The sequence below is a fragment of the Porites lutea genome, chromosome 3, assembly GCF_958299795.1.
Source record: "Porites lutea chromosome 3, jaPorLute2.1, whole genome shotgun sequence".
Lineage (NCBI taxonomy): Eukaryota > Metazoa > Cnidaria > Anthozoa > Scleractinia > Poritidae > Porites > Porites lutea.
In genome coordinates, this window is record NC_133203.1 from 13,967,915 (window position 1) to 13,992,056 (window position 24,142).

Sequence of the window (24,142 nt, forward strand, 5' to 3'; positions counted from 1 at the left end):
GTTTTAATGAAGATCTTTTGTTGCTCAACTTTTCACAATCAAGGCTAGTAATATCTCTCCGACAAGACCTAGTTACAGCGCCTTTTATCCTGACTGAATCTGAAGGCTGCCAATCTTACTCAAACTTAAAATAATCCTACTTCAGTAAAAATTCGATTGGCTATAAGAATTATTAACATATTTTCCTTCGCGGTTGTGTCGTAATAGGAAAATCAGTTAAAACTCCAAAATTCACTTTTGTCCAACAAATGTCCAGTCAAAACAGAACAGTCAGACAGACACAAAAATTACAAGGAATATTTACATGAATGAAAATCACATATGTACAATATCGTTACTCTAAGATGTACGATTTGTCAATTCGCGTACAGTGCTTAAGTTGTCGTTTAAAAGCTTCTTGTTGGAATATCGTACAATGGTTATCAGTCCCGCCTTTTTCCATATATTAACTAAAAGATTGTTTACAAATCTCTAGTCAAAAATCAATTAGCAAGGTATTTACATTGCGGAAGCCTTTAAACAAAGATATCACTAATTACAACTTTTAGCAAGTAAATTGAACTAGGCAGTAATAAAAGCTTGTTTATCACAACGAGTTAACTAAGATGGTCTGTTGGACACTGAGGTTTTCTTTGGAAGCGCACTAAAGGTTCGATCAAACCACTAAAAACTCGAAAGATAGCAAAAATTGGAATGTCCAGGAAAAGACAAGTTTCTGAAGATTTAGGAAAAACCAATTAAGCCAATTAATGTAAGAGAACAAACAAATGTCGTTAAATTTACCAGAACTAATTAGATTAAGAACCTCTGTGTGGGTTCAGTTTAAATAAAAAGCATCATTTCTTAATTGAATAGCGGCACATGTGCAGAGAGAAACCGACGTCCAAAAGAGCATCTTTACAAAGGAAGGCCAAACCTTATTAACGAAAAGCAAATAGCTTTTGTAAGCCCAGTACATTCTAGTAGAACGTATTTATATAACAATTCAAAACACTCTACTCAATGATAATAATAATTAAAATATATTAAAATAGCAATGCTTGATAATTCAGTAACATTCATTATTCGAGAAAGGCATTTTCATTTTGGTATCAACGTATACCCAAAAATATCGTTTTACAGTATTCTTTAGCTTCACTGTACTGGCCAAGGTTTCTGTAAACAACTCCCAGATTGTTGTAACTTGCTGCTACCTTACCATGGTGTTCACCGTAAATCTCTTTTCTAATGATCAGAGCCTTCTCATGGTTTTCTTTAGCTTAGCTTAGCTTAGCGTAAATCTCTTTTCCAATGATCAGAGCCTTCTCATAGTTTTCTTTAGCGTCGCTGTACTGGCCAAGGAAAATGTAAACATTTCCCAGGTTATTGTAGCTTGCTGCTACGTCACCATGCTGTTCACCGTAAATCTCTTTTCTAATGATGAGAGCCTTCTCATAGTATTCTTTAGCTTCACTGTACTGGCCAAGGTTTTTGTAAACAATTCCCAGGTTATTGTAGCTTGTAGCTACGTCACCATGGTGTTCACCGTAAATCTCCTTTGTAATGATGAGAGCCTTCTCAAAGTATTCTTTAGCTTCACTGTACTGGTCAAGGTCACTGTAAACAGTTCCCAGGTTATTGTAGCTTACTGCTACCACACCATGGTGTTCACCGTAAATCTCTTTTCTAATGATCAGAGCCTTCTCATAGTATTCTTTAGCTTTACTGTACTGGCCAAGGTGACTGTAAACAGTTTCCAGGTTGTCGTAGCTTGTTGCTACGTCACCATGGTGTTCACCGTAAATCTCTTTTCCGATGATCAGAGCCTTCTCATGGTTTTCTTTAGCTTCACTGTACTTGCCAAGAAATTTGTAAACAATTCCCAGGTTATTGTAGCTTGCTGCTACCACACCATGGTGTTCACCGTAAATCTCTTTTCTTATGATCAGAGCCTTCTCATAGTATTCTTTAGCTTTACTGTACTGGCCAAGGTGACTGTAAACAGTTCCCAGGTTGTCGTAGCTTGTTGCTACGTCACCATGGTGTTCACCGTAAATCTCTTTTCTAATGATTAGAGCCTTCTCATGGTTTTCTTTAGCTTCATTGTACTGGCCAAGGTCACTGTAAACAATTCCCAGGTTATTGTAGCTTCCTGCTACCTTACGATGATGTTCACCGTAAATCTCTTTTCTTATAATCAGACCCTTCTCATGGTTTTCTTTAGCTTCACTGTACTGGCCAAGGTCACTGTAAACAGTTCCCAGGTTGTCGTAGCTTGTAGCTACGTCACCATGGTGTTCACCGAAAATCTCTTTTCTTATGATCAGAGCCTTCGCATGGTTTTCTTTAGCTTCACTGTACTGGCCAAGGTTAGAGTAAACAATTCCCAGGTTATTGTAGCTTGCTGCTATGTCACCATGGTGTTCACCGTAAATCTCTTTTCTGATGATTAGAGCCCCCTCATGGTTTCCTTTTGCTTCACTGTACTTGCCAAGGTCACTGTAAACAGTTCCCAGGTTGTTGTAGCTTGCAGCTACGTCGCCATGGTGTTCACCGTAAATCTCTTTTCTAATGATCAAAGCCTTCTCATGGTTTTCTTTAGCCTCTCTGTACTGGCCAAGGTCACTGTAAACAGTTCCCAGGTTGTTATAGATTGCAGCTACGTTGCCATGGTGTTCACCGTAAATCTTTTTCATAATGATCAGAGCGTTCTCATAATTTTCTCTCGCCTCACTGTACTGGCCAAGGTCACCGTAAACAGTTCCCAGGTTATTGTAACTTTCTGCTACCTTAGCATGGTGTTCACCGAAAATCTCTTTGCTTATGATCAGAGCCTTCTCATGGTTTTCTTTAGCTTCACCGTACTGGCCAAGGTCACTGTAAACAGTTCCAAGGTTGTTGTAGCTTGCAGCTACGTCGCCATGGTGTTCAGCATAAATCTCTTTTCTAATGATCAGAGCCTTCTCATAGTATTCTTTAGCTTCACTGTACTGGCCAAGGTTTCTGTAAACATTTCCTTGTATGTTGTACGTGTTCGCTTTTAAAAATTTGTCTTCTTTGAAATTGTTAAGAAAATACATAAAATTGCAGATTGACGTATTAAAAAGATATGCATCCGACGGATTACTAAGGCTACGGCAAACATCAGCGGCTAAGGAAAGCCACAAAACTAACTTTCTGGGGGTGATTGAATTCACAAACATTTTTGATTTCGTAAAATCGGTGTTAACAATTACATGCAATTCTTTACAATGACTCGTAATTAAACGTAACTTAGCAAACACATGCCTACTTGAATGCAACAGATTTCTGTTTTTTGCCATTAAAGATTGAAAGATTTCAATAACAATAGAAATGCACTGAATTCTATCTGTTGCATCAATTTTAGATGTTATAACTACCTTGAGCACTTTATGAACGATGTTGTGCATCCTTAAAAAAGGATATTTGCCGTCTTTGTCTTGCAAACAAGACAATAAGGAAGCTTTGAAAAATTTAGTTTTTATCAATTCTTCTGTTTGCCCAGTGATACGTAATTCAACAAAGTCAACAGCGACTTCCATCGGAAGAGACTCAGGTGCACAAAGAGAAAACAAATACAATACTTCTCGAAGAACGTCATTACTTTCTAAAGCTCTCATAATTGCCATTTGAATAGCAGTAGTTGTTGTTTCGGAATACGCTATGTTCTGGTTTGCAAGAAGTTTTTCTGTCGCTTCACGTTCGCCGTGGGAAAGTGCTTCCAAGTAGTCTTTCCAGTGGTAGTTCGGAGAACCACTGACCACAATGGTTTGTACATAAAAGGCAGCCGCTGCTAAAGCAAGTGGCTGATACTCAAGAAGTTCAGCGACTTTTTCAGCTTTGTTCTGATCCTGAATCTGAGATACTTGTCGTAATAGGTTCACTGCGTCATCGGGATGCATTCCATTGCTAAGAGACTCATGGTAAGTAAGTGGAGCATTGGAGGGTATTGAGCTGCTATCTTGAGTAGTTATTAGCACCTGATCATGGCCCCATTCTTCACTACCGGTCGGAGGCAGATGCCTACAGACCAATGATAGGTCAACAACATTATCTGCAATTATCAACCAGTTGGAGAAATGCTTCGTCTTTGGATAAATGGCTCGCTTCAGATACTGGATTTTTTCTCTTGGGTTCCCCTTTGTAGAAGTCTCGAGGTTGGTCAGAGTGTATTCTGTTATTCCCAAATGTCTTGCCAGCCTTGAATAGGACTCTGCAAGTGAATCCAGGGTTTCTGTATTTAGGGTTGCAACAAACGTAAGACTGTCGTTCTCATGCAACCTCCTATCAAAAATATCCTGTCCCAGTTGTCGAGCTAATTGGCTTTTTCCGCAGCCTGGTATTCCTGATAGATAAATGGTGCTGATAGCTCCATTACTTTCGTTGTAAAGCTCGTCCAGTTTTTTCATGATTCTTTTGACATCACTTGATCGTTGGATGATTTTATGTGATGGCTTGAATGTCAGAGTACAGAAAGAGTCGACTTTGGAATTGATTTCCTGAGTAAGTGTTTCTACTTCTTCCTGTTTTGTCTGTAATGTGGCTTGGGTCGATTGTAATTCCGAGGTTAGATTTTTGTTTTCTTGTTCTTTGGTTTTCAACTCAGCTTTAAGATTATCAGCCTGCATTTTAAGGCTGTTTACTCGAGCTGTTGGAAAGTCGGTCTGGTTTTTGATATCATCAACTTCATTTATCGGAAGCTTCAGTGAATTAAAAGCAGCTAACACTCTCGCTACATAATTATGGAATTCAGCATCAGTAAGTCCAACCTCGTTCAAGTGAGCGATATCATTTCGAACTTGTCTGAGATCGTCAACTTCTTTCCTGACTGCTGGACTAAGAGTACTGCCAATGCAATCCGAGTACAATTTAGCAAAAAACAGGCAACTGCAATCCCACTCAGCTGTGTTTCCCCTTTGTATTGTCGCCAAAAGTCGCGCATTCTTTGTGTGACTCTTTCGTGATTCTTTGTTGTAGAAATCACGGCCATTTTGTGAAATATCTTTCCATTCCCCAAACGGAGTTGTCTTGTAAAGGAAATCCCACTCTTGTTTGAAGACTTTTCGAAGCCCTTGGGGAACTAAGTCGAAGGCGATGTAACATGCTCTAAAATAGTTTAATTGTTCCAAAGTGTACTCCATGTTTTGATTGGGATCTAGTAAAAAATGTGCGAAGAAGAACATCAGGTATCAGTAGATTATTTCAGAAAGTATTTCAAGTCAAAGATACGGGAAAAAACTCGTATCCAGCCTTTATCAACTGCCACATCTTTCTTGTGTTAATATGTCAAAGCACAGCAATAGAAAAATCAGAATAATCTAATTGAGGAATAGCTTTCCTCTTTAATGCGTCATTACCAAGACTAAAGTATACAGTTATAGTTTGTATGAAATGAACCGCAGCTCATTTCCACGCGAGCGAGCACATTCTCATTTGCATCGCTTTCTTTCCAGCTGGTCGTGTTCCCTCGCAAGAGGCACTCGATATAAAGCACGTACCGCGGGGCTGCCAGTAAAAACGGCCAATCAAAACTCGATACATTATTTTTAGTAGAAAATGCTGAAAAAACCGTATTGTGATGTTTCTAAACTTAATACAGTTAGCAACCGCTAAGTGGCATTCACAAAGCCGTAGAATGTGAACGTCTGTACTGCATTCTCCAAATTTGTGACCGCAAACAGCTAACATATATAAATGTACATGTATTTTCAGATGGTTAAACTGAGGTAAGTCGCTGGTTATTTCTTACTGCGCAAAACAAGATTGCCGCCGTGAAAAAGAGCATCAGAAGTAACATTATTAAAATGAAGTTGACTGAAGAGAAACGCTTTTGGAATTTTCGCTTGCGGTTGTTTCTTGCCGAGATGAGACTGTGTGTGTTGGGAATGTGAGATGAATGTGTATGTTGAACTTGTGCTAACTCACTTTTATTTTCATTTTAGTGCCATTGGGTCCTAACCGTGATATGTTGATGTAAATTCTGTATAAAAAGATTTTTTAATGCTTTCTCCCCCTTTCCTTTCATACATGCCATTTTAAAACTCGCCCCAGTCCTCGCTCAAAAATCAGAGGAAATGCATTTGGGGGCACTTTCTGCAGCTCTATCGCAAAAACGAGTGCGGTGACCCCTATTTTTTATTTCATGATTTTGATAAGAACAGTGTTTCCTTTCAATGAGAAAAAATGGGCATAAATCTATGTTCAGGTTTTTGGCAATTTTACTAAATTGTACGGATTGAGCTTTAACGGGTCGCCATAGCGCGTGTCCAAATTAAGACTACTTTAGAGCGTAAAGTAAAAACAAGGGCATTAAAAGGCATTTTCTTGTGCGTAGGTAAGTCGATAAACAATACATTTAACTCAAATTTAGCCTGTGAACAGGTCGTCTGTTTGGGGAAAAAAAAATAGCGTGGAAAGGGAAGGGAAAGGGAGGGGAGAGAGAGCCCTTTTCGCTTTTCCCTCTCCCCAGTTCCCCGCTCGACCAAAGGCCTGTTCACAGGTTAACCCAAATTCTGAGCGATACCACATGTATCATCGAAAAAATATATCCTTTTTGTCTAGTTTTGGGCTACGCGCGGTTTTTGCCGAAGGGTCCTAAATTTAGGTATTTGTCAGCATTGTGACGTGAAAACGAGCACGGTGACACCCACTTCTTATAGCATTTTTATCATTTCCTTGACTTGTTACATCAGTGTGCCAAGTTTCATCTACAATCTATGTTAGATTCTTTCGCTAAGGAATCACTTTAAGTCGTATAGGGCGCACCGAATTAATAAACCCCTTTTATGCGCAGGAATCTCATTAACTTGCCCAGGAATATATTAACGCCCATGGCGTCATAGCTTCTTGTCTTTATCTCATGAATATAATGCTGCGGAATCTAATTTAGATAAGGTCGTGTGCTATTTTAAGGTGGTTTAACTGGTTTGACAGGTTTTCTAGTTACTTCAAGGTCGATAAATACCTTGTTTTTCGCTTGGGTGATTAGAAAATAAGAAACGTTTTCATTGGTTAAACATGGGAAAACAAAAGAAATACAGTCAAACCTCTCGGTACGGACACCTCTCTATTACGGACAGTTCGTTTGGTCCCAGAAATGCCAAATACGGACAACTCTGTAAAGTGGACACTTGGTTCTGTCCCTTTGATGTCCGTATTAAAGAGGTTTGACTGTATGGTGGTGATGGTGTAGGGAAAGCAATAGAAATGTGGTGGTGGTGGCGGCTGTGAAGGGAAACAATCGAAATGTGGTGGTAGCGCTGGTGGTGGTGAAGGGAAAACAATAGAAATGTGGTGCTAGAGAGAGAACAATAGAAATGTAGAGGTGATGGTGGTAATGAAGGGAAAACAATAGAAATGTATTATGCGAATACAGTCAATCCTTATTAGTACGGACACCAAAGGGACAGAACCAAGTGTCCACTTTACAGAGGTGTCCGTATTATAGAGGTAGGCAGTGTATGATATTTTTGGCATTTCTGGGACCAAACGAACTGTCCGTATTACAGAGGTGTCCGTATTATAGAGGTGCCCGTACCGAGAGGTTTGACTGTAACGATGATTTTGGCCGGACATTGTCTGTTGGCAGGGCGTTATTTTGAGCCCCGCAGCACAACGTCGAAGCTTGGGTAAAGCTTTACTCTTAACCCCTCCCCCCCCCCCCCCCCCCCACCTGCCTTTCCTCCGCCCCTCAACAGGCCGCTAATCGTAGGTTCGTTCAGGGCATAAAAACCTCAATTATTTTTGCGTTAATTGACATATTTTGTATTTACAAGGATGTATATCTTTCCAAGTCGCTTTTGTAAAAACAACAAAAGCGACTTGGAAAGATATATATCATTGTAAAAAGAGGCTAGTCTTGACCCAGTGGCAGGTGCAAATATGCACATATCAACTAACTGTGCACTGCCCAGTTAATTCTGTGAAGATCTCGTGAAGTCCAGTAATCGTTAGGTCATCCATCATACCAACTAGTCACAAAAGCTCAGGCACTTGATATATAATGCCGTTATTCCTTGGTTATAAATCCCCAGGGGTTTGTAGCCCTAATGGGTCATACATATTGTGGAATATTACATTATGTATTTGCCATGATTTGCACTAGTACAGTATTTTATAAGATTTGTGAAACGCGTTTTGTAGTAATGCCTCCCTGTATTAGTGAAAATTGATCTTTAAAACCAGCCTTAAGCTCGAAAACTTATAATTAACTCAAGCATGCAAACACTCCTTACTTGACTTGCATACCCCAGAACTATTATAATTATTACGTTATTAATTTCATTTACTCTGTTTTTAAATTTCTCCCTTTACCATTTATTCGAACTTCTTTGGATCACCAATCCAGAGTTTATAATGAGTTTATGATGAGCGCGGACGGCTGGCTACCCAACAAATACGGTGCTTCATATAATTACGACATATGAACTACTTTCTTGAATATTTACCTGTGCGTAGCAAGGGTTTCCGTGCGAGTCCCTTGCACGAACTTTGACAAAACTAAATCGTTGGCCAAGCAGGCTACGGATACGGTACCCTGACAGTTCTGAAACAAGAAGACAGCATGTTAAAGTATGGGGGTTTGGAAGTCACGGGATTTCATAGATGAGGCCTTCATAATACTTTATTTTCTTCTATATGTAAATCGCCAGAACTGTTCATGTTTACAGACTATGCGTCAACCGCTGAAGGCCCCTTTGATATCTAATGTGGCTGCCATTTACTCGTTTAACTCTTTTTTTCAATCGGTTACTTAGGGAAGCCAATCAATCACAGATGGAAACATCTTCTCATGTATTCTCAAACAAACCAGTACTGAAGGCCGCTGAAATTGCTAAGTTCATGGCATTACTTGATCGTCGAGGGCGCATCTGAATGATCAGAGAGATAAACTTCGAATTCAAAGTAACTTTTCGCCTTAAATCCTCGTATTTACGTTTTTAAGACATCTTTTTTGTTCTGTATTCTTATCGATTCATAGACACTGAGAAGTCCCGAAAGTAAACTGCGATGTGAGCATCGCACTTAAACATTTGATCAGTTCAGCGTAAAATTTTCGCTTCCAAAATGCAAACTTACGATTTCACAAAGTTTTCCGTCCCTTTGTCTGTTCTAGGCGTTCGAAGGGTGCTGTAAATTGTAATGCGATCAAATAATAAATCTTAATGCTATAGAGCGTTGACTTATTATCAGGGAAGGAATTTTCAGTGAAATTGAAAGTGAGATTAAATGTAACCTAGTTTCGGCTGACTGACTTAACTTCCTCGGAGTATGATCGAGGTATAAAGAGTGCGTTCTTGAATATTTAATGAGGGTTTTTACTTGTTCTCACAGTTCAAAAGAAACGAAGTACTAGCTCAAAACGGTCAATAACTGAAACACACCTCAGACTGCACTAAAACTGCTAAATTTATAATACCCCTTGATCTCCGTGCATATCTAACAGACCTAACGAGATCTAAACACATAATCAGAGATAAAATTCGGATTAAATTTTCGCTTCGAATGTACTTACGTTTTTAACACCTATCAGTCGGTCGTCCTACCGTCTGTAATCGAGGCGTGGTCGGATGATTAGACGGGTGCTAAAGTAAAGTGCGATGCCATCAAATCTCTGAAGCTGTACTGCTATGGCGTCGACTAATCAAGGAACTTTCAGGGAAACTGAAAGTGAAGTTAAACGTGCTATCCGACTGATTATGACCCGCGCTACGGCTGACTAACTTGACCTCCTCTGACTGAGTCTAGGGGAGGAGGGTACTTTCTTGAATGGGTGTTTTGAAAGGTATACGCGCGAAAAAGAAAAGAAAAAAAAAGAAGAAAACAACGTGCTTTTAGGGCTGTTTTGTCACCTTATAAATGAGAATATTATTTCAGAGATGAGTCCTAAAAAGAGCACATCCCTAATTATGAATACTGGCGATATTGGCAAATTTCCCCCAGTCACACCTCCCTCACTCCAGAATGAAAACAAGGAGTGCTGTTGTTAATGTCATATGATGACTATATGGACTTTAGAACAATTAACACATGATCTCCAACCAAGTAAATCTACTTAGTTAACAAAGAAGCGAATTATTGCTGACGGACGAGATAAAGTTGCTATTATCCAGCCGGTGTTGCGTGGAACGTACGCCCATGCAAGGTAATCCGCAAACCGGAAGTTGAAAAATTGTTGCTTGTGGAATCTGGAATGCTGGGATTCGGAATCCAGAATTCTAATCCGGAATCACACGAACGATTAGAAATGGAATCCAAGTTCCGCCGTCAAGGGATCCAGAATCCAGTGCCTGGAATCCGGAGATTCCGCAGATTCCAGAATCCAAGCTTTTAAAGATTGTCTTGGATTAGCTCTGTGACGAAATGTTGATCCTACTTATAATAAAGTTAAATGTCAGTTATTTTTCTTGTCCTTTTCTTTTCGTTTTATTCTTTCTTGTTTATTTACCCACTTCTTCTCTTAACGGGCATGGCTTAAATACCTTTTGAAAAAGTGATTTCCGAATTTTCTCAGAAAAAAAAAAAACTGGAGCACCCGTGATGGACGAGGGACCATTGTTGCTCTAGAACAACTTACAACATGTCTGAAGCTACGAACCAATCGATCAGTTAAATTAATTGGAATCAATTTGAACTACATGGAAAGCTCAGCCTGCTCAGCTAGTGACACCTTTGCCGTATCTTTGTGTGCTAATTTCCCACTGTAAACACAGCAGCCAATGAAAAAAGGAAATTTAAATAGATGAAAAAAAAAAAAACTGAATCGGCCAACGACTTAGTGTCTCCTATTTCCCATTCCTCTCGACGATAAGTTTCCCTGTAAGCACAGGGGATAAGGTTTGAGGAACAAGAGCTTGCCGGCCAGGACAGTTTAAACGCGACGTTTTGCCAACGGAAATGGTGAATATAGTCTTTCTCGCATCCTTTTTAGTGACGCCCCCAGAACATTTTGCATGGGACCACAGGAATTGTTCCCTCCATCTCCTCCTCCCCTATTCCCATCCCTCCCAGTCTATTTAGCATTCAGTGTTGTCTGGCTAACGACTGCAAAAACCAGAGTGTTGCTCCTCGGCTTTCGCCTACAGTTGTTCAATCAGCTTCCACTACCCTTACCATAAAGCTGATTTTAACCCTTCACCGGAATACTTGCCTCTGTATTCTTTGCCCTGAGTGTGTCTTTATACTGAAAAGCCGGTTTAGGAAGTAAACGTTTGCATAGGCCGTTTCTCGCCTTGAGCTGGGCAGAAAAAACGAAAGCTGTCACAGCTAGCCTGTAGGTGCAAAATTGATGTCTATTTTCTGACAGATAGTTTCAATCTGATAAAAACGTTGAAAGCTTCAAATGCGCTTAGTATGTCACGAGGACATTACTGTTTTAGGTCAATTATGAGCTAAAGTCATTCACAAAATGCTCTTGTAAAGTTATGAAGAAGATATCAAACAAATTCAATCAGGGAACACTAACCACAGTTATCATTATTATTATTTTTTGGAATATTTCTTCAGGCATATCATTAAAACTTGAAAAAAAAATGACCCAACTTTTTCAAGTTTCAATTCATTTCCATCCTTCCCGGCATCCTTTGCAACAGACGACAGAAATCAGTTTTAGCGCCTAAATATGGTCTTAAATAACAGATCTGCATCATTAGTTTTGAATTTTAATCGCTGAAAAGACAAGTTTTAGCTTTCTCAAAAGATGGGGAGTAGCCTGACATAACCCCTTTAACAAACTTGTTTATTTAAGCAATAGACCACACTTTCTATGGGTTTACCGGCGTGATAACCCACTTGGGATGTTGGGAGAACACGAGAAAAGCTTGTAAATCATATCACTAGCCGAAGGTACAATAAACCATAGGGTTCTAACCAATCAGAACGCGCGTATTATCTTAGTTATTTTATAACGACTTTTAAACTAGTGTTTACAGTTCATCATTACATTTCAAAAATTACTTTTTTAAAAGCAAGCTAAAGGTGGCTTCCTTTAGTATATTTTCTTTTTTTTTATGCTGGATATATAGTGCATGATACTACTTCCCAGCTCAAGGTATCTTTTTTTGTAAACCAACGACTGAATACAAGGCCGCAACGAAGAAAAATATGTAACAACCACATATTGACTGGTACTGGGGGGTAGATATTGCAGTTTTTAACCATACGGTTCTTTCGAGAGCGTCATAATGGAGTTGGAAACCGGCAACCGGCAGAAAGGTCACCTTTCATGCCAGCTGTCAACTGTCAGGGGAGACGCCTTTGCCACCTCCCCAAAATATGGCAGAAGTGCACTCCATCATGCATTAGCCAACACACGTGCAACAGTCGTGGTCTTAAAAGCCGGGTATGCATATTTCGTAAGATTCATTAAGTATAGCAACGATTTGGAGTACTTGTTTCTGAGTAGTATAGAAAAAGAGGGTTCCGTTCACCTGTCACCCTCTCCAACTCTTGAATCCCGGCACACATGATTGATGTCTACATATTCAAGAAAACCGCAGCGTTTCAAAGAACATTTAGGTCCATGCGATCCATGCATATTTATCGGGCTATAATTTTGTGGAAGACTCCAAGAGTCGTTTGTTTACCGTTAACTCTGAAATTTAAGGCACTACTCATAGTCTAGTTTTATGTGTTTTTTCGGTTGCAACGTTTGAAAACGCAGGGACGTACCACGTTATGATTTTTGTACGTTTACTCGTGGAATCCCTCAAGGATCCTTTCTATCCACACTGTTGTTTATTATCCTCCCTATAGTATCAGTTGTACTAAAGACCAGCCGACCATCACTTCCAAAAACATTCACTGATCTAGTTTTCTCAAACAGCTGTACTTGCACTGAAACGAGGTCTTGGTACCAGATGCTGCCTGTATGTTTTCTGGAGTTCTTTTCGAATGTCGCGTTTGAAGAGAGCGTACGCTATCGGATTTGCAGCAGAGTTTACTGGTATAAGGAAACTAATAACTTCCTTTACTTCTTTTGATGGAGGAGAAGAAAAAACTAGAAAACCAACAACACTGTACAGTTCAACGAAGTAGCAGGAAAGAAAAACTACAACTACAATAACGATTACTTTAGCTGCGGCATAGTCTTTTGTTTTTTGGCGATTAGGCTCATTACATTGTAACTGGGAGTTAAGAAGAGCATTTTTACGCCAATGTCTTCTTGCAGTTATTATGATTTGTGTCGTAGTTATAAGTAAAAACAGACAGGGAAGAATCTCAAACAAAACCATCTTTGTCGATACGAGAGCTTTGTCTTCTAAGTTGCACTTTCCCAGGCGGGTGCATAAAGCTGGAATATAGTCGAGAATTAATGGTATGAGCCATGCAAGAGCTATCATGATTGTGGCTCGACGAGAAGTCATTAATGCTACGTATCTCAGAGGTTCCATGATAGCTATGTAACGGTCAGTTGCCATAGCGCATAAATTCGTTATTGATGAATAAATCGCCAGTACAGCTATATCTTGAGCTATTTCGTTGTTACAAAGGGAACGTTCTCCGCACAGAAAATTGGTGGGAAAATAGATGAAACCAACAGCAAAGTCAGCCAAAGCCAGGGACGCGATAAACCAGTTAGGCCGTGTGTGTAATCGCGGCCGGGAAAAAATTAAAAACACAACCAGGGCATTTTCAAAGACTGCAACAACGCTTGGAAACCAACCAAGGATGCAAAACCAAGACATCGTACTGAATGAAGATGTTCACAGCTGTCTTTTGACAGTTGATTTGAAAGCGACGCATGAGAATTGTGGATTTCTCGAAAGTGATCCCGTGACGTGGTCAGCTATCTTTAATTCAAATTAAGTGGAAACTGAAAAAAAAAAAAGAAACCCGTTAACCGCCTTCAATTTATTTTCAGTTAGAACTAATCGCTTTTACTATTAAGAACATAACATCTGCTTCTATGCAATTAGTCCCACAAAATTGAATGTTACAGTTTGCTCAGTGTTGGTGAGTTTCATTAGAGAGCTTTGTTTGGCCTCCACAGGCAGTTTTCAAGAGTCAAATCTATAACAATCGAGATGCTCAAAAAGAGAGGGTTCCTGTTACCAGAGTAACATGAATGGATTGTAGATTTGTACAATTGGTTTTTTTTTTAAATTACTTGTTGTTACTTAAGCACTTGTCGAGAAGAATATCCGGTTTCCAAAATGCGTACCGATCGACTCTTTCCCAAATTTCCTGAAACTATAAAATGATAGGTGGAGGTTATTGTTTTACTCCATCAAGTGTCAACAACAATTTCCAGTTGAAAACGAAAAGTCTCTTTAAAAAAAAAAAAAAGAAAACCATCTGAAATATTCTGCCTGGGTTGAACTGTCAAATGCCGCTCTTAAATTACTTGTGTCAAAAATTGTTTATTTGTTAAATGTTTTTGCTTTATTTGGCATCCCCGGAAAGTAAAATCTACCCTGGGTACCAGAGGTTTTTTTCGCCAGCCGTAGGCCGAAGACACGAGTGGCGAAGCTTTTCGCGCGGGTCACTTTTTAAGACTTGACCGAAACCGGAAACCGCGCATGAAAAGCTTCTGGCACCCAGGATAAGTAACTTGCGGATATACAAAAAGGATGTCAGAACATTATTATTAAAATGACATACACTTCTCTGTTACTTTCTTAATACCTTTTTGCGGCTATTTCACTAACAAACTTGGCTTTTTTAGGAAGCAAAATGTAATTAATATTAATATTTAATAGTGCACGCTCATTTTTACACAAATAGAGGCTTAAAAAAAGTTATTTTACATAAAACTATAATCAGTTGTATTTTGTTTTAAGGCTGAATAATTATTACAGCTGATCAGAATAGAACTCGCCATTCAAGCACACCTGCGTGGACAGAAACGGGTATAAAAGTTTTGCTTTCAATTTATTTTTTGTCGTGAGTTTATCACCTTACATATTAAGGCTTTCTAAATTAAGGCTGAAAACTTTTATCTTTTTTAGCACTTGTCAATCTTCTAACTGGCATATGTTCGTTAAGATAGTTTCTCCCTGAAAGTATTGATAATAATTATTCAAAGACATTAATTTTTGCTCAGGTCAGTAGATGAGGCATTTTAATAAAAAGGTGTCGATAATTATAGCCTCTTAAGTATATATCTGAGCAGTTTCAAGCGTTTGCCTTTAAAAAGAACTTTTCCTTTTTTTCCGAAAGGCATGATTTCGTTAACACGCTTTTTTCGCTGCTTCATATTTTTATTTGTTATTCATGTTTCAATTGCATCGTCCGTAGTGTAGAAATATCAACTCCATCTGAGAAGGGTCGGCATATCTGGACGTCAGAGTCATGTTTTAAATATTTAAATAAAAAAAACGACCGCGTCGCTTTCTTTTTAATAAAAGATACATGTAAATTAAAAGTAAAATAATGTCAGTAATCAGTTCCTGCCTCTGCACGCACGCAACGAAAATTGCAACGCAAAGAGGCACACACCTTCCTTAACACAAATGGAAACGCAAGGCCATGCGCTCTTGCATTTACGCATTGGTTTGCCCTTCGCCCAATTCACACGTGTAAACTGGGACAATGCAAACGCAAGGTAAAAACTGCCTGAACGTGTGAACGTCCTTTGCGTTTGCACTTGCGTCGCACCTTTGAACCAGGTGTATATAAGTTTTGAGAAGCCATCTTACAGTCGCAAATCCTGACAATGAAATCATGTAATGATGGAACTACAGCTGGATAGTCGCGTATCTCAAGGAACATTTTTTTTTCTAGTTAAGTCAGCGTTAAATAGGGAAACTCTTGCAACGACTCGTGAGTACGTGCCGCGCAAAGCGCTTATTTGTCGATCGGAAGCCGTTCATTATTATTTACTTTCAGTAGGTTAGGCGCATTGGCTCCTTTTGCTCTGACTTCAGGTTAACGAGAGATGTCGGATGTATCTCATTGGAGAAAAGGAATTTGCAGCATGCATCGCCGCCTTTATTTGACAAACGCAGTGGATGCTACGGTAAGGGTTTGATTGACGCCGCAGAAAAACCAAAAATCCTAAAAAGGTTTTTGACAACGCAGGTCGGGTGTTATCCGAAACAGCTGTAAAAATACGTCGCCAACATAAATGGTGCTTACCCTTGTGCATACCTTTTCTTTAATTCGGTAAGTTGTCATTGCATAATCTTTCTACCAGAACTCCATAAATTTCCTCCTTTTTTGATGAAAATCCCACCAACACGTGGAAAAAAGCCATTTATTGGCAATATTCTGATTTGCAATGTTTAAAAATCAATCTCATTTTAAAAGTGAACTGCACCGATAACATGCTTGATAAGGAAGAAAATGCTGAAATTCTTTCCTGAGATAAGGCTTATCGCGCGTATTTTAGATTGTGTTGATTTATATTTTGGCTCTCTCTTGGCTGTTTATACCTGATAAGGACTGGTTAAAACATAAGTCTAGCGATGTCAAGAGTTAATCCCTGTTTGGTAACGCCGCCTGTGGATTGTTCGACGCCATAATAAAAATAATAATAATAATAATAATAATGATAATAAATCATGCACATCAGATGAGGCCATGCGAACTTTCCTTATAAGACCATCAGGTGATAGAAATAGCACGATTTCAATCGAATCTTGAACATACAAAAATTACCTGCATGTATTTCATATATATCACGACACTGATTAAAGTGTACAATGATTGACAGTGAAGTGTTCAGATATTATTGAGCCAAACCGTCTAATAATGATAAACGTACACTTCCTGATATCTTCGGACAGTGACAATCAAACGCCTACACCATATTGTTAAAAGAATAATAATAGTAATAATAATAATAATAATAATAATAATAATAATAATAATAATAGTAAAATAAATGAAAAGTATTTATACCAACCAAATCAACTGACATATGTGTCTTAAGAAAGAGTGCATCGCTGAGGGAAGTACTTTACAATATGTCTTTACAAAACGCTGGAAGACACTGACTTGAGAAAAAAAATCATTTTAAAGGAACGATAGTCAACTGAAATATCGACCGCATGCAAAAATTATAGGACACAGAAAGTTTACTCGGCGTGAAGCAATGTTGACGTATGGCTACTTTGCGTGCCGAATACGAAATACTTTCATTCATTGATGTGTAAAACATACGGTCATGAAATAATTAAGTAGATTGGGGAATCGATCAACTTCCTTGCCAGAATCAAACTGCTTGGTTAAGTCACGAAAACCCTTAAAATAAAAAATGGAAGATTAATTAACTACAAATCTATAAAGCAGACAGTTTTTACCCGTTTATGTGCAGATATCTAAAGAAAAAAAGCTAAGCGCAACGGTTTGACGTTTGTTTATATTTGACTTACTACATGGTCATTCATGAGCATAATAACTATAGCTATGAGCTGCCATAAGGGCACGCGCTAGGGCGCCCGCCAAATAGAGAAATGTACATCAACTTACAAGCTGGCTGTTATACTGGGCCGATATTTCAATAACCTGAATAAATAACTTACTTGACGTTCTGCTCCATCTCATTTATTCAAATGTTCAGAATGAAAACTGGAGGCAACCCGGTCTTTGATCACAACCGCATTTATGTATAATGCATATTTATCGACAACCTCGTTCCCAGGGTTCTCTCCTACCCGTCCCTCTGGAGCGAGAGATGGTTAGGAGAGAGAACCTGGGAACGAGGTTGGTTTATCGACACAGCAATTTATACATTTTCCTTGAATTGATTACAAAGTAATGCAATACAGGATGCACGAAAGCACAAGCACTGGGGGAGAGAGCGCCTACCGTACACCCACCCGGCACAGGCTTAGGTATTTTAGGTTTTTTTCTTTTTTTCTTTTTTTGTTCCAAAAAATAGTTTCTTAAAAAATTTTCCCAAAATTACGATGTACTTAATAGCTAGGTTTTTTATATATTTTTTTATACGCATAATTCACATTTTCTCTTGTTTTGTATTTTTAGTTTTTCGAGCGTTTTTAACATTGAGCCTCTGGCTCGGAAGATTGTGCAAACCACAAGTCACAAGCTTAGCCACAAGTTGCCGATGAATCCCAAAAAAGTTGCCGATAAAAGTGTCTAAAAGTTGCCAAAAAGTTGCTATTTTTTTCAAAAAGTTGCCGAAAAGTTGCCAAAATTTTTCTGCTTTTCGTACCTTTTTTTGGGTATTAAAGATTAAAAATTCACACATTGCTTCTTATCAAAACTTTATTTGTTAAAGTCCAATGATAATATCAGAGGTTCTTTCCATTTTACTTGATCAACAAATAGTCTATCAGAATGACATGAACAAAACATAGTAATTGTCCGCCATCTTGAAAAACGTGCAACGTGATATCTCTGACCTCGTGATAAGGTATCACAAAAATCAACCCATGGGAGGGGGGGGGGGCTTAGGCCCTAATTATTGTATTTTAGAATAAATTGAATAAATGTCTATCGAAAACTGACTAATGTGGCTCAAAACGTGAAGAAAGTGGCTTCAAAGAACCCCAGATCTCACTAAGGGTACCCTGTAATCTACTCCCCAGATCTCACTGTTTTTCCCCAGTAAACTTAACAGGGCAAGGAACTGATCAACTTGCTGTCGATCGTGGATCAGTTTCACCACTTGCCCCTTCCGGGACAGATCTTGGACTCATTTTAAAAGGGATTCAAATAAAAACTATGGCTAAAAGTGAAAGTATCTAGAGAGGACAAGGGCAAGCTATAACCGTTTTTGTCTCGTCGCGCACTCCTCCTTCTTTTTTGGAAGGACTATTGTGTGACAAGACAGAAACTGTTGCATGGGAGACTGGGGCAAGCTCTCCTTCCCTGGAAGCTCGCCTTAAACGGTGTACTTTCAGTCAGACTTTGCAGTGCCAGATCCAGACCTTGAGATAAGGAGGGGGCCAAGTCATCCAGACCCTGAGATAAGGGGCTGATAAGGGGGGGGGGGGGGGGGGTAGTCTCCAAAGAATTTTTTCGGCCCTTTGGGCCTCAGTTTGCATGGGAGACTGGGGCAAGCTCTCCTGCCCTGGAACATTTTAAATGTGTTGTCCAGTATTCTGAGGGATATCAAATCTTTAATCCGTTCTGAGCATTGAGCAAAATTTTAAAGGTCATTGTGGTTTGACCACGCTGCAAGGTTCAAACGTGAGGAGTTTCAGCTAAGGGGGACCTCTTGATTCCTGAGGAGGGTACTCCCTAGGATGGCCTAGTTCTGTCAAAGAAGCTCGCCTCAAAGGGTGTACTTTCAGTCAGACTTTGAAAGGGTAGGTAAATTTGTTATTTAGGTGTTTAAAAGGATCTTAAGCTAAAATATTTTGAACCGATGTAGCTTGTATCAATTTAATTCATCAAACAGTACATGAGAACAGGAATACTTTCTGAAAGTGAAGAATGGTCATCGCAGTAAATTTTCCAATTTAAGCAATTGGAAAGAAGAAGCCTGGAAAAAAAAATCAGGCTTTAACGGGATTCGAACCCGTGACCTCCGCGTTGCCGGTGCGTTGCTCTACCAACTGAGCTATGAAGGAATACTTTCTGTTAGTACGTTTGTGAAAGAGACAACAATTTTTCATTTATGGAAGGTACATAAAAGAGGTACCTTTTCCATCAAAAATGTTATATAAAAGGCTCAGGATTGAACCTTGGGGCAGACCCCGTATGAATTATTGTCGAGTAGCCCCTAACCCCCCAGCCTTCGTACCAATACCCCCTAAATAGTTATTGCTCTTTCACTGCATGAGTGTCCCACATGACTGATCAGCAATATGATCATAGAAAATGGGGAGATTAATCATTTAAGTGGGATGCCTGTAAACTAGCTGGACTGCAGTTCTTTCCAACATAAACAACCTTTTAACCTTTTTAACCATTTTAGGTGCCAGGATTTTCTTCTTTTTATGTTTCTTTGTTGTTGAAATAATATTTCTACACTTCGAAAACCTAATCTAAAAAATTTATCAGTATACAGCCTGGGAGCAGGCTCTCTTGTGTGAGTTCAGGGAAAATTTTGCTCACCTGCTTTGCTTCTATTGGCTAGTATCTTGACAACCCGAAAGTTGAGAAATTCAAAAATCAACAGCCCGCGTACAGGCTCACTTTTCCCTGCTTAACTCGCACAAGCGTGTCTGCTTGCAAACCGATTTATATATGGGGGTATAAGCCAATTGCTAATTTATTTAGATATTCTGGTGCGGTTCTTTTTAATAATTTACCCACATCAGTAAAAGCAACCTCATTCCCAGGTTCTCTCTCCTACCGTCGTCGGGTAGGAGAGAACCCTGGGAAAGAGGTTGCAACAAAAGAAGCTACATCACTTTCTATTTTTAAGAACTTAGACTTCATTTTAGCCCTTAGTTTTCCTTACCAATATAGCAAGGTAGTAATAAGAACGTAACAATACACTAATAATAGAGACCTTAAGATACCCCGATATCGGTGTACGGGTACGGGTGGTGTACCCGTACACGTAAAATGCTCATGTGCGTGACTATTTCGATTAAGATACCCGAAGAACAAGCACGCAAAATTAACTTTGTACATGCATGTCGCTTAATGCATACAAAATCTCCCTCAAATTCTACACTTCATATCTTAACAACAAGCTGCAACAAATAATTCATTCATACATAAGCTTATTGAAATATCATTGAAAGATTTTAAGAAACTTAGCGGGAAGTCCCACGACCGAAAGCTTGTTATCGCAAACCCCGCCATTTGATCGAGGCACATCACCAAACAATTCCTTTGATTGTCAACTTCAACAGTGACTCCCATGCTAAATTTTTCAATGCTATTTCTTTTGCGAAACTCAAACGTTCGAGCAATTCTCAGAAATCCCCCCAAATACCGCCACAAATTGATATCGTTTCAGAGTTCAACCTGCGCACTTGATGTCCAAAACAATACATTTTGAAGCGCTTTCTTTACAGCTAAAATTCAAATTTGGCAAAAACATTTGAACAGACTTGCAATAACATTGCCAAGGAGTCATACAATTTACGTTTGTACTTAAAAAGTCTTAAAAACTTACTCGTTTCTCTATCATGTAGGACTTGCAGCTACTCGTAAATCTTCTACGGGTAAACTGGTGTCTACCCCGGAAAAACGGCTGGTTCTACCGGGTAAGGTCGATGACGTCACCACAAAATGAAAAAAACATGGCGCTACCCGTTACCCGTACACCGATTTCGGGGTATCTTAAGGTCTCTAATTGGGCAGGAACACCGCAACAGTTAAAGCCAATTACTGCGGACCCAAAATATAAAAGATATAAAAGTAGGAATTTAAATTTCATGCAGCAGCTAATTTCTTGGTCTAAAAACCTGGCTGTGTTACATTTCAAGCAAATACTTTTGAAGCTCCTTGGAGAGTCCGGGTCCGGTAGTTTACTGGTAGAGCCCGCGAGTAATAACCGTAAAGAATAGATTTAAAGTTCTCAAAAGTAACATTATCTAGGTCAAGTCCGAGTAATAAGCAGGTTCCAGATTCTAGTGGTTCTAATGAAAAAAGATTTCTGAAAGGTAGAAGTGCTGCATTTTTTTAGGCACAAAAGTTTGAGAGCTCGTTACGGATATATGGGTCCTTCGCGCGCGTTCGCGCACGAAGGGAACAACAGACGGATCTAACTGAATCATATTATGCGTAGCCTTGTAAAAGTATACTAGTAATAGTTGACACTACAGCTGCCCCCACTCTGTATATTGTCGGTCAATAGCATCCTTGCTCGTTGTGTAGCTCTTTGAAATATACCGATTCATAAGGAAGATTTTCACACATATTCCATACAACAGGTGAGATAAATACAGGAAACGCAAGGTTCCATGCACAGTTTCAGGTAGATTTACACAGCTTTGATCATAACATTCTGAGTTTCGAGAATAGTTTATTCTAAACCATAAGAAAAGATTTAATTAGAAGTTGAATTTTTCGCTATTTCTCTTTCACTTTTTACATTCAGTTAATTTTATTTGCCCGAAAAGAACGCCTTAGAAATTAAAAGGACGTTTGATCAATTCACACTCGCGCATTCTAGTCTTATTGCTGCGGAGCGATCGTAGGGAGCGAGCAGCAACATAATCAGGATTTAAGGGAAACATATAAGGGGCGACGAATTCTCGAATTCATCACTTTTTACCACAATGCATTGCATTTAACCACAATTTTTACCACAATGCATTGCATTTAACCAGAGTGCATTGCGCCACGAACAAGTCAAATAAAAGCACGGGGAAGTGCGCATCGTTCGCTGCCCAGACTAAGAGTTTTCTTTGTAGCAAATTTTCTACAGCACGGTTAGAGGTCTTACCAAATTTAAGACGCAAAGGAGTCTTTCAGATGAGTACGATGGTTAACTTGGGGATTGGATTTCAATTCAAGAGCCTTTGACTCGTCCAGGTGTTAAACCTGACGAGAAGATGAGTATTTGCTCTTCGACTCCGCAACACAGGAGATATACAAATTCCAGCTTGCTAGAAGGTGATGTGAAAGTGAGAAAATGTCATGCCATGCTATTCTTAAGAACCTGTATGAGCCGAAAATGGATGTGATTTTGACCATTCGCTTCAAAATAACAGCGGAAATCGAGATAACAAAACATATGTTTTGTGTCCTACGTTGCAGACGAGGACGTGAATCGGCGTTTTGAAAAGCATAATTGTGTTCTTTCATTCATTCATTGCCATGGAATATGCGTTTACATTGTTTTTTTGCTGTTAATAGCTCGATTAATGCGGCTGGCGATCATCGTGCCGGCGGAAGTTTCACGGAAAAGGAATTAAATTAAAGACTTTTCCCATAATTACGGAATCAGTCTCTGTGGTGTAGTGGTGAGGTGTAGTCGCGTCGAGCCGATGGTGCTGGGTTCGAGTCCAACCGAACTCTTTTTTTCCTTCTTTCTTTTTTTTCTGTTTTTTGTGTTGTTGTTTTCTATAAATATATAGCTAAATAACTGTTACTTAATAAAGTGCAATAAACAGCAAGAAAAGTATCATGTTTCCAGAGAAAAGATAGTACACCCTTTAAATATATGGATAAACAATCTGAATTTCTATCATTTCCTACAATTTACCGTGGGAAAACCAGAGTTGATAACCACTTGATCATTTTTTAAACAACGTTCCCACGAGTTCTTTATCTAGACTGATAGTAATTATTCTAGTACTTTCCAACATGTAAATAGGACATTCAATGTCATTTTCGATTCTTTTAAGTCCCACTGCCTAACTAATGCCAGTATCAACAGAATCTGCCGCAGCATTACTATCTTTTAGATACCCTAGTTTTTAAACTTTATAGCGGAAAGCAGAGCGGAAGGACATCTGTGAGCAGGGAATAAGTCAGCACAGAATTTGATTGTCGGCGAATTTCTGTAATCGTCCATCGTTCTGCTAGTGAGAAGCTAGCCGTTGTTCACTCGTCTTGCTTTTTTGGGCTGAGTCTTACTCCGATCAAAGAGAGAGAGAAAGACAGTGGAAAGAGTGTCTGGCAAGGTTTCCAATGAAAGATTTGTGAACTCGTGTCTGGCAAACTCTCCAAGTGTTTATACATACACAGTTATACGCACCTTATAACCTCTTTTGCGCTTAACGAGTGTCGTTAAAATTTTGGCCCATAACTTTCACTGAAACAACTGTTCCACAGAATGTCACTGATAACACGTAACGGAAAAGAGTGTCGAAGTATGGCTGTACAAAAAATGTCACATAATCTTCCTAAGCGGTCCCTTGGGGATGTTCTGTCTTTACTTCATCCTAACCATTTCGTACTTGCGGGCGCAAACAATAGAAACGTCATCATTACCTACCGATTCCTCGCGGCCCTTGTTCCAGCAAATCGAGAGTTTTTCTATATTGACTGTATGACTGTATATTTGAACTGTAAGTACTTTCCCTAATATACGCGCGAGTTATTAGAGTGCCTCCTCGAGATTTCGCGTTCTGGGCGAAATCCCTGCGGGGGCAACTAGATCTAGTAACTCGTGCCAGTAGCACTCAGGAAGTAGGTTTACAGACATTAGTCTTTCTTTGTAAGAGGTATTTGTTAAAAAAGGCAAGCAAAGAATTAATTTGGTGGCACGTCTTTGGATACTTTCGAGTTTAGAAATTAGTTCAATGCCTTATGGCGCCCAGACCTGTGTTGCGTAGCCAAGATGAGCACAAACTAGCCCGAGGTATAATGTGCGCCTTACGGA

General features: G+C 39.2%; 1 protein-coding gene and 1 pseudogene across 1 annotated transcript; both read right to left on the minus strand.

The window, feature by feature from the left end:
* Positions 1 to 1,259: 1,259 nt before the first annotated feature.
* The window catches only part of LOC140930556 (uncharacterized), a 69,915-nt pseudogene continuing 47,032 nt past the window's right edge, over positions 1,260 to 24,142 (minus strand).
* On the minus strand, positions 12,790 to 13,720 carry LOC140929401 (octopamine receptor beta-2R-like). The gene has a single exon (XM_073379202.1). It carries the CDS (start codon positions 13,683 to 13,685, stop codon positions 12,816 to 12,818), a length of 870 nt encoding a protein of 289 aa, XP_073235303.1. The 5' UTR covers positions 13,686 to 13,720; the 3' UTR covers positions 12,790 to 12,815.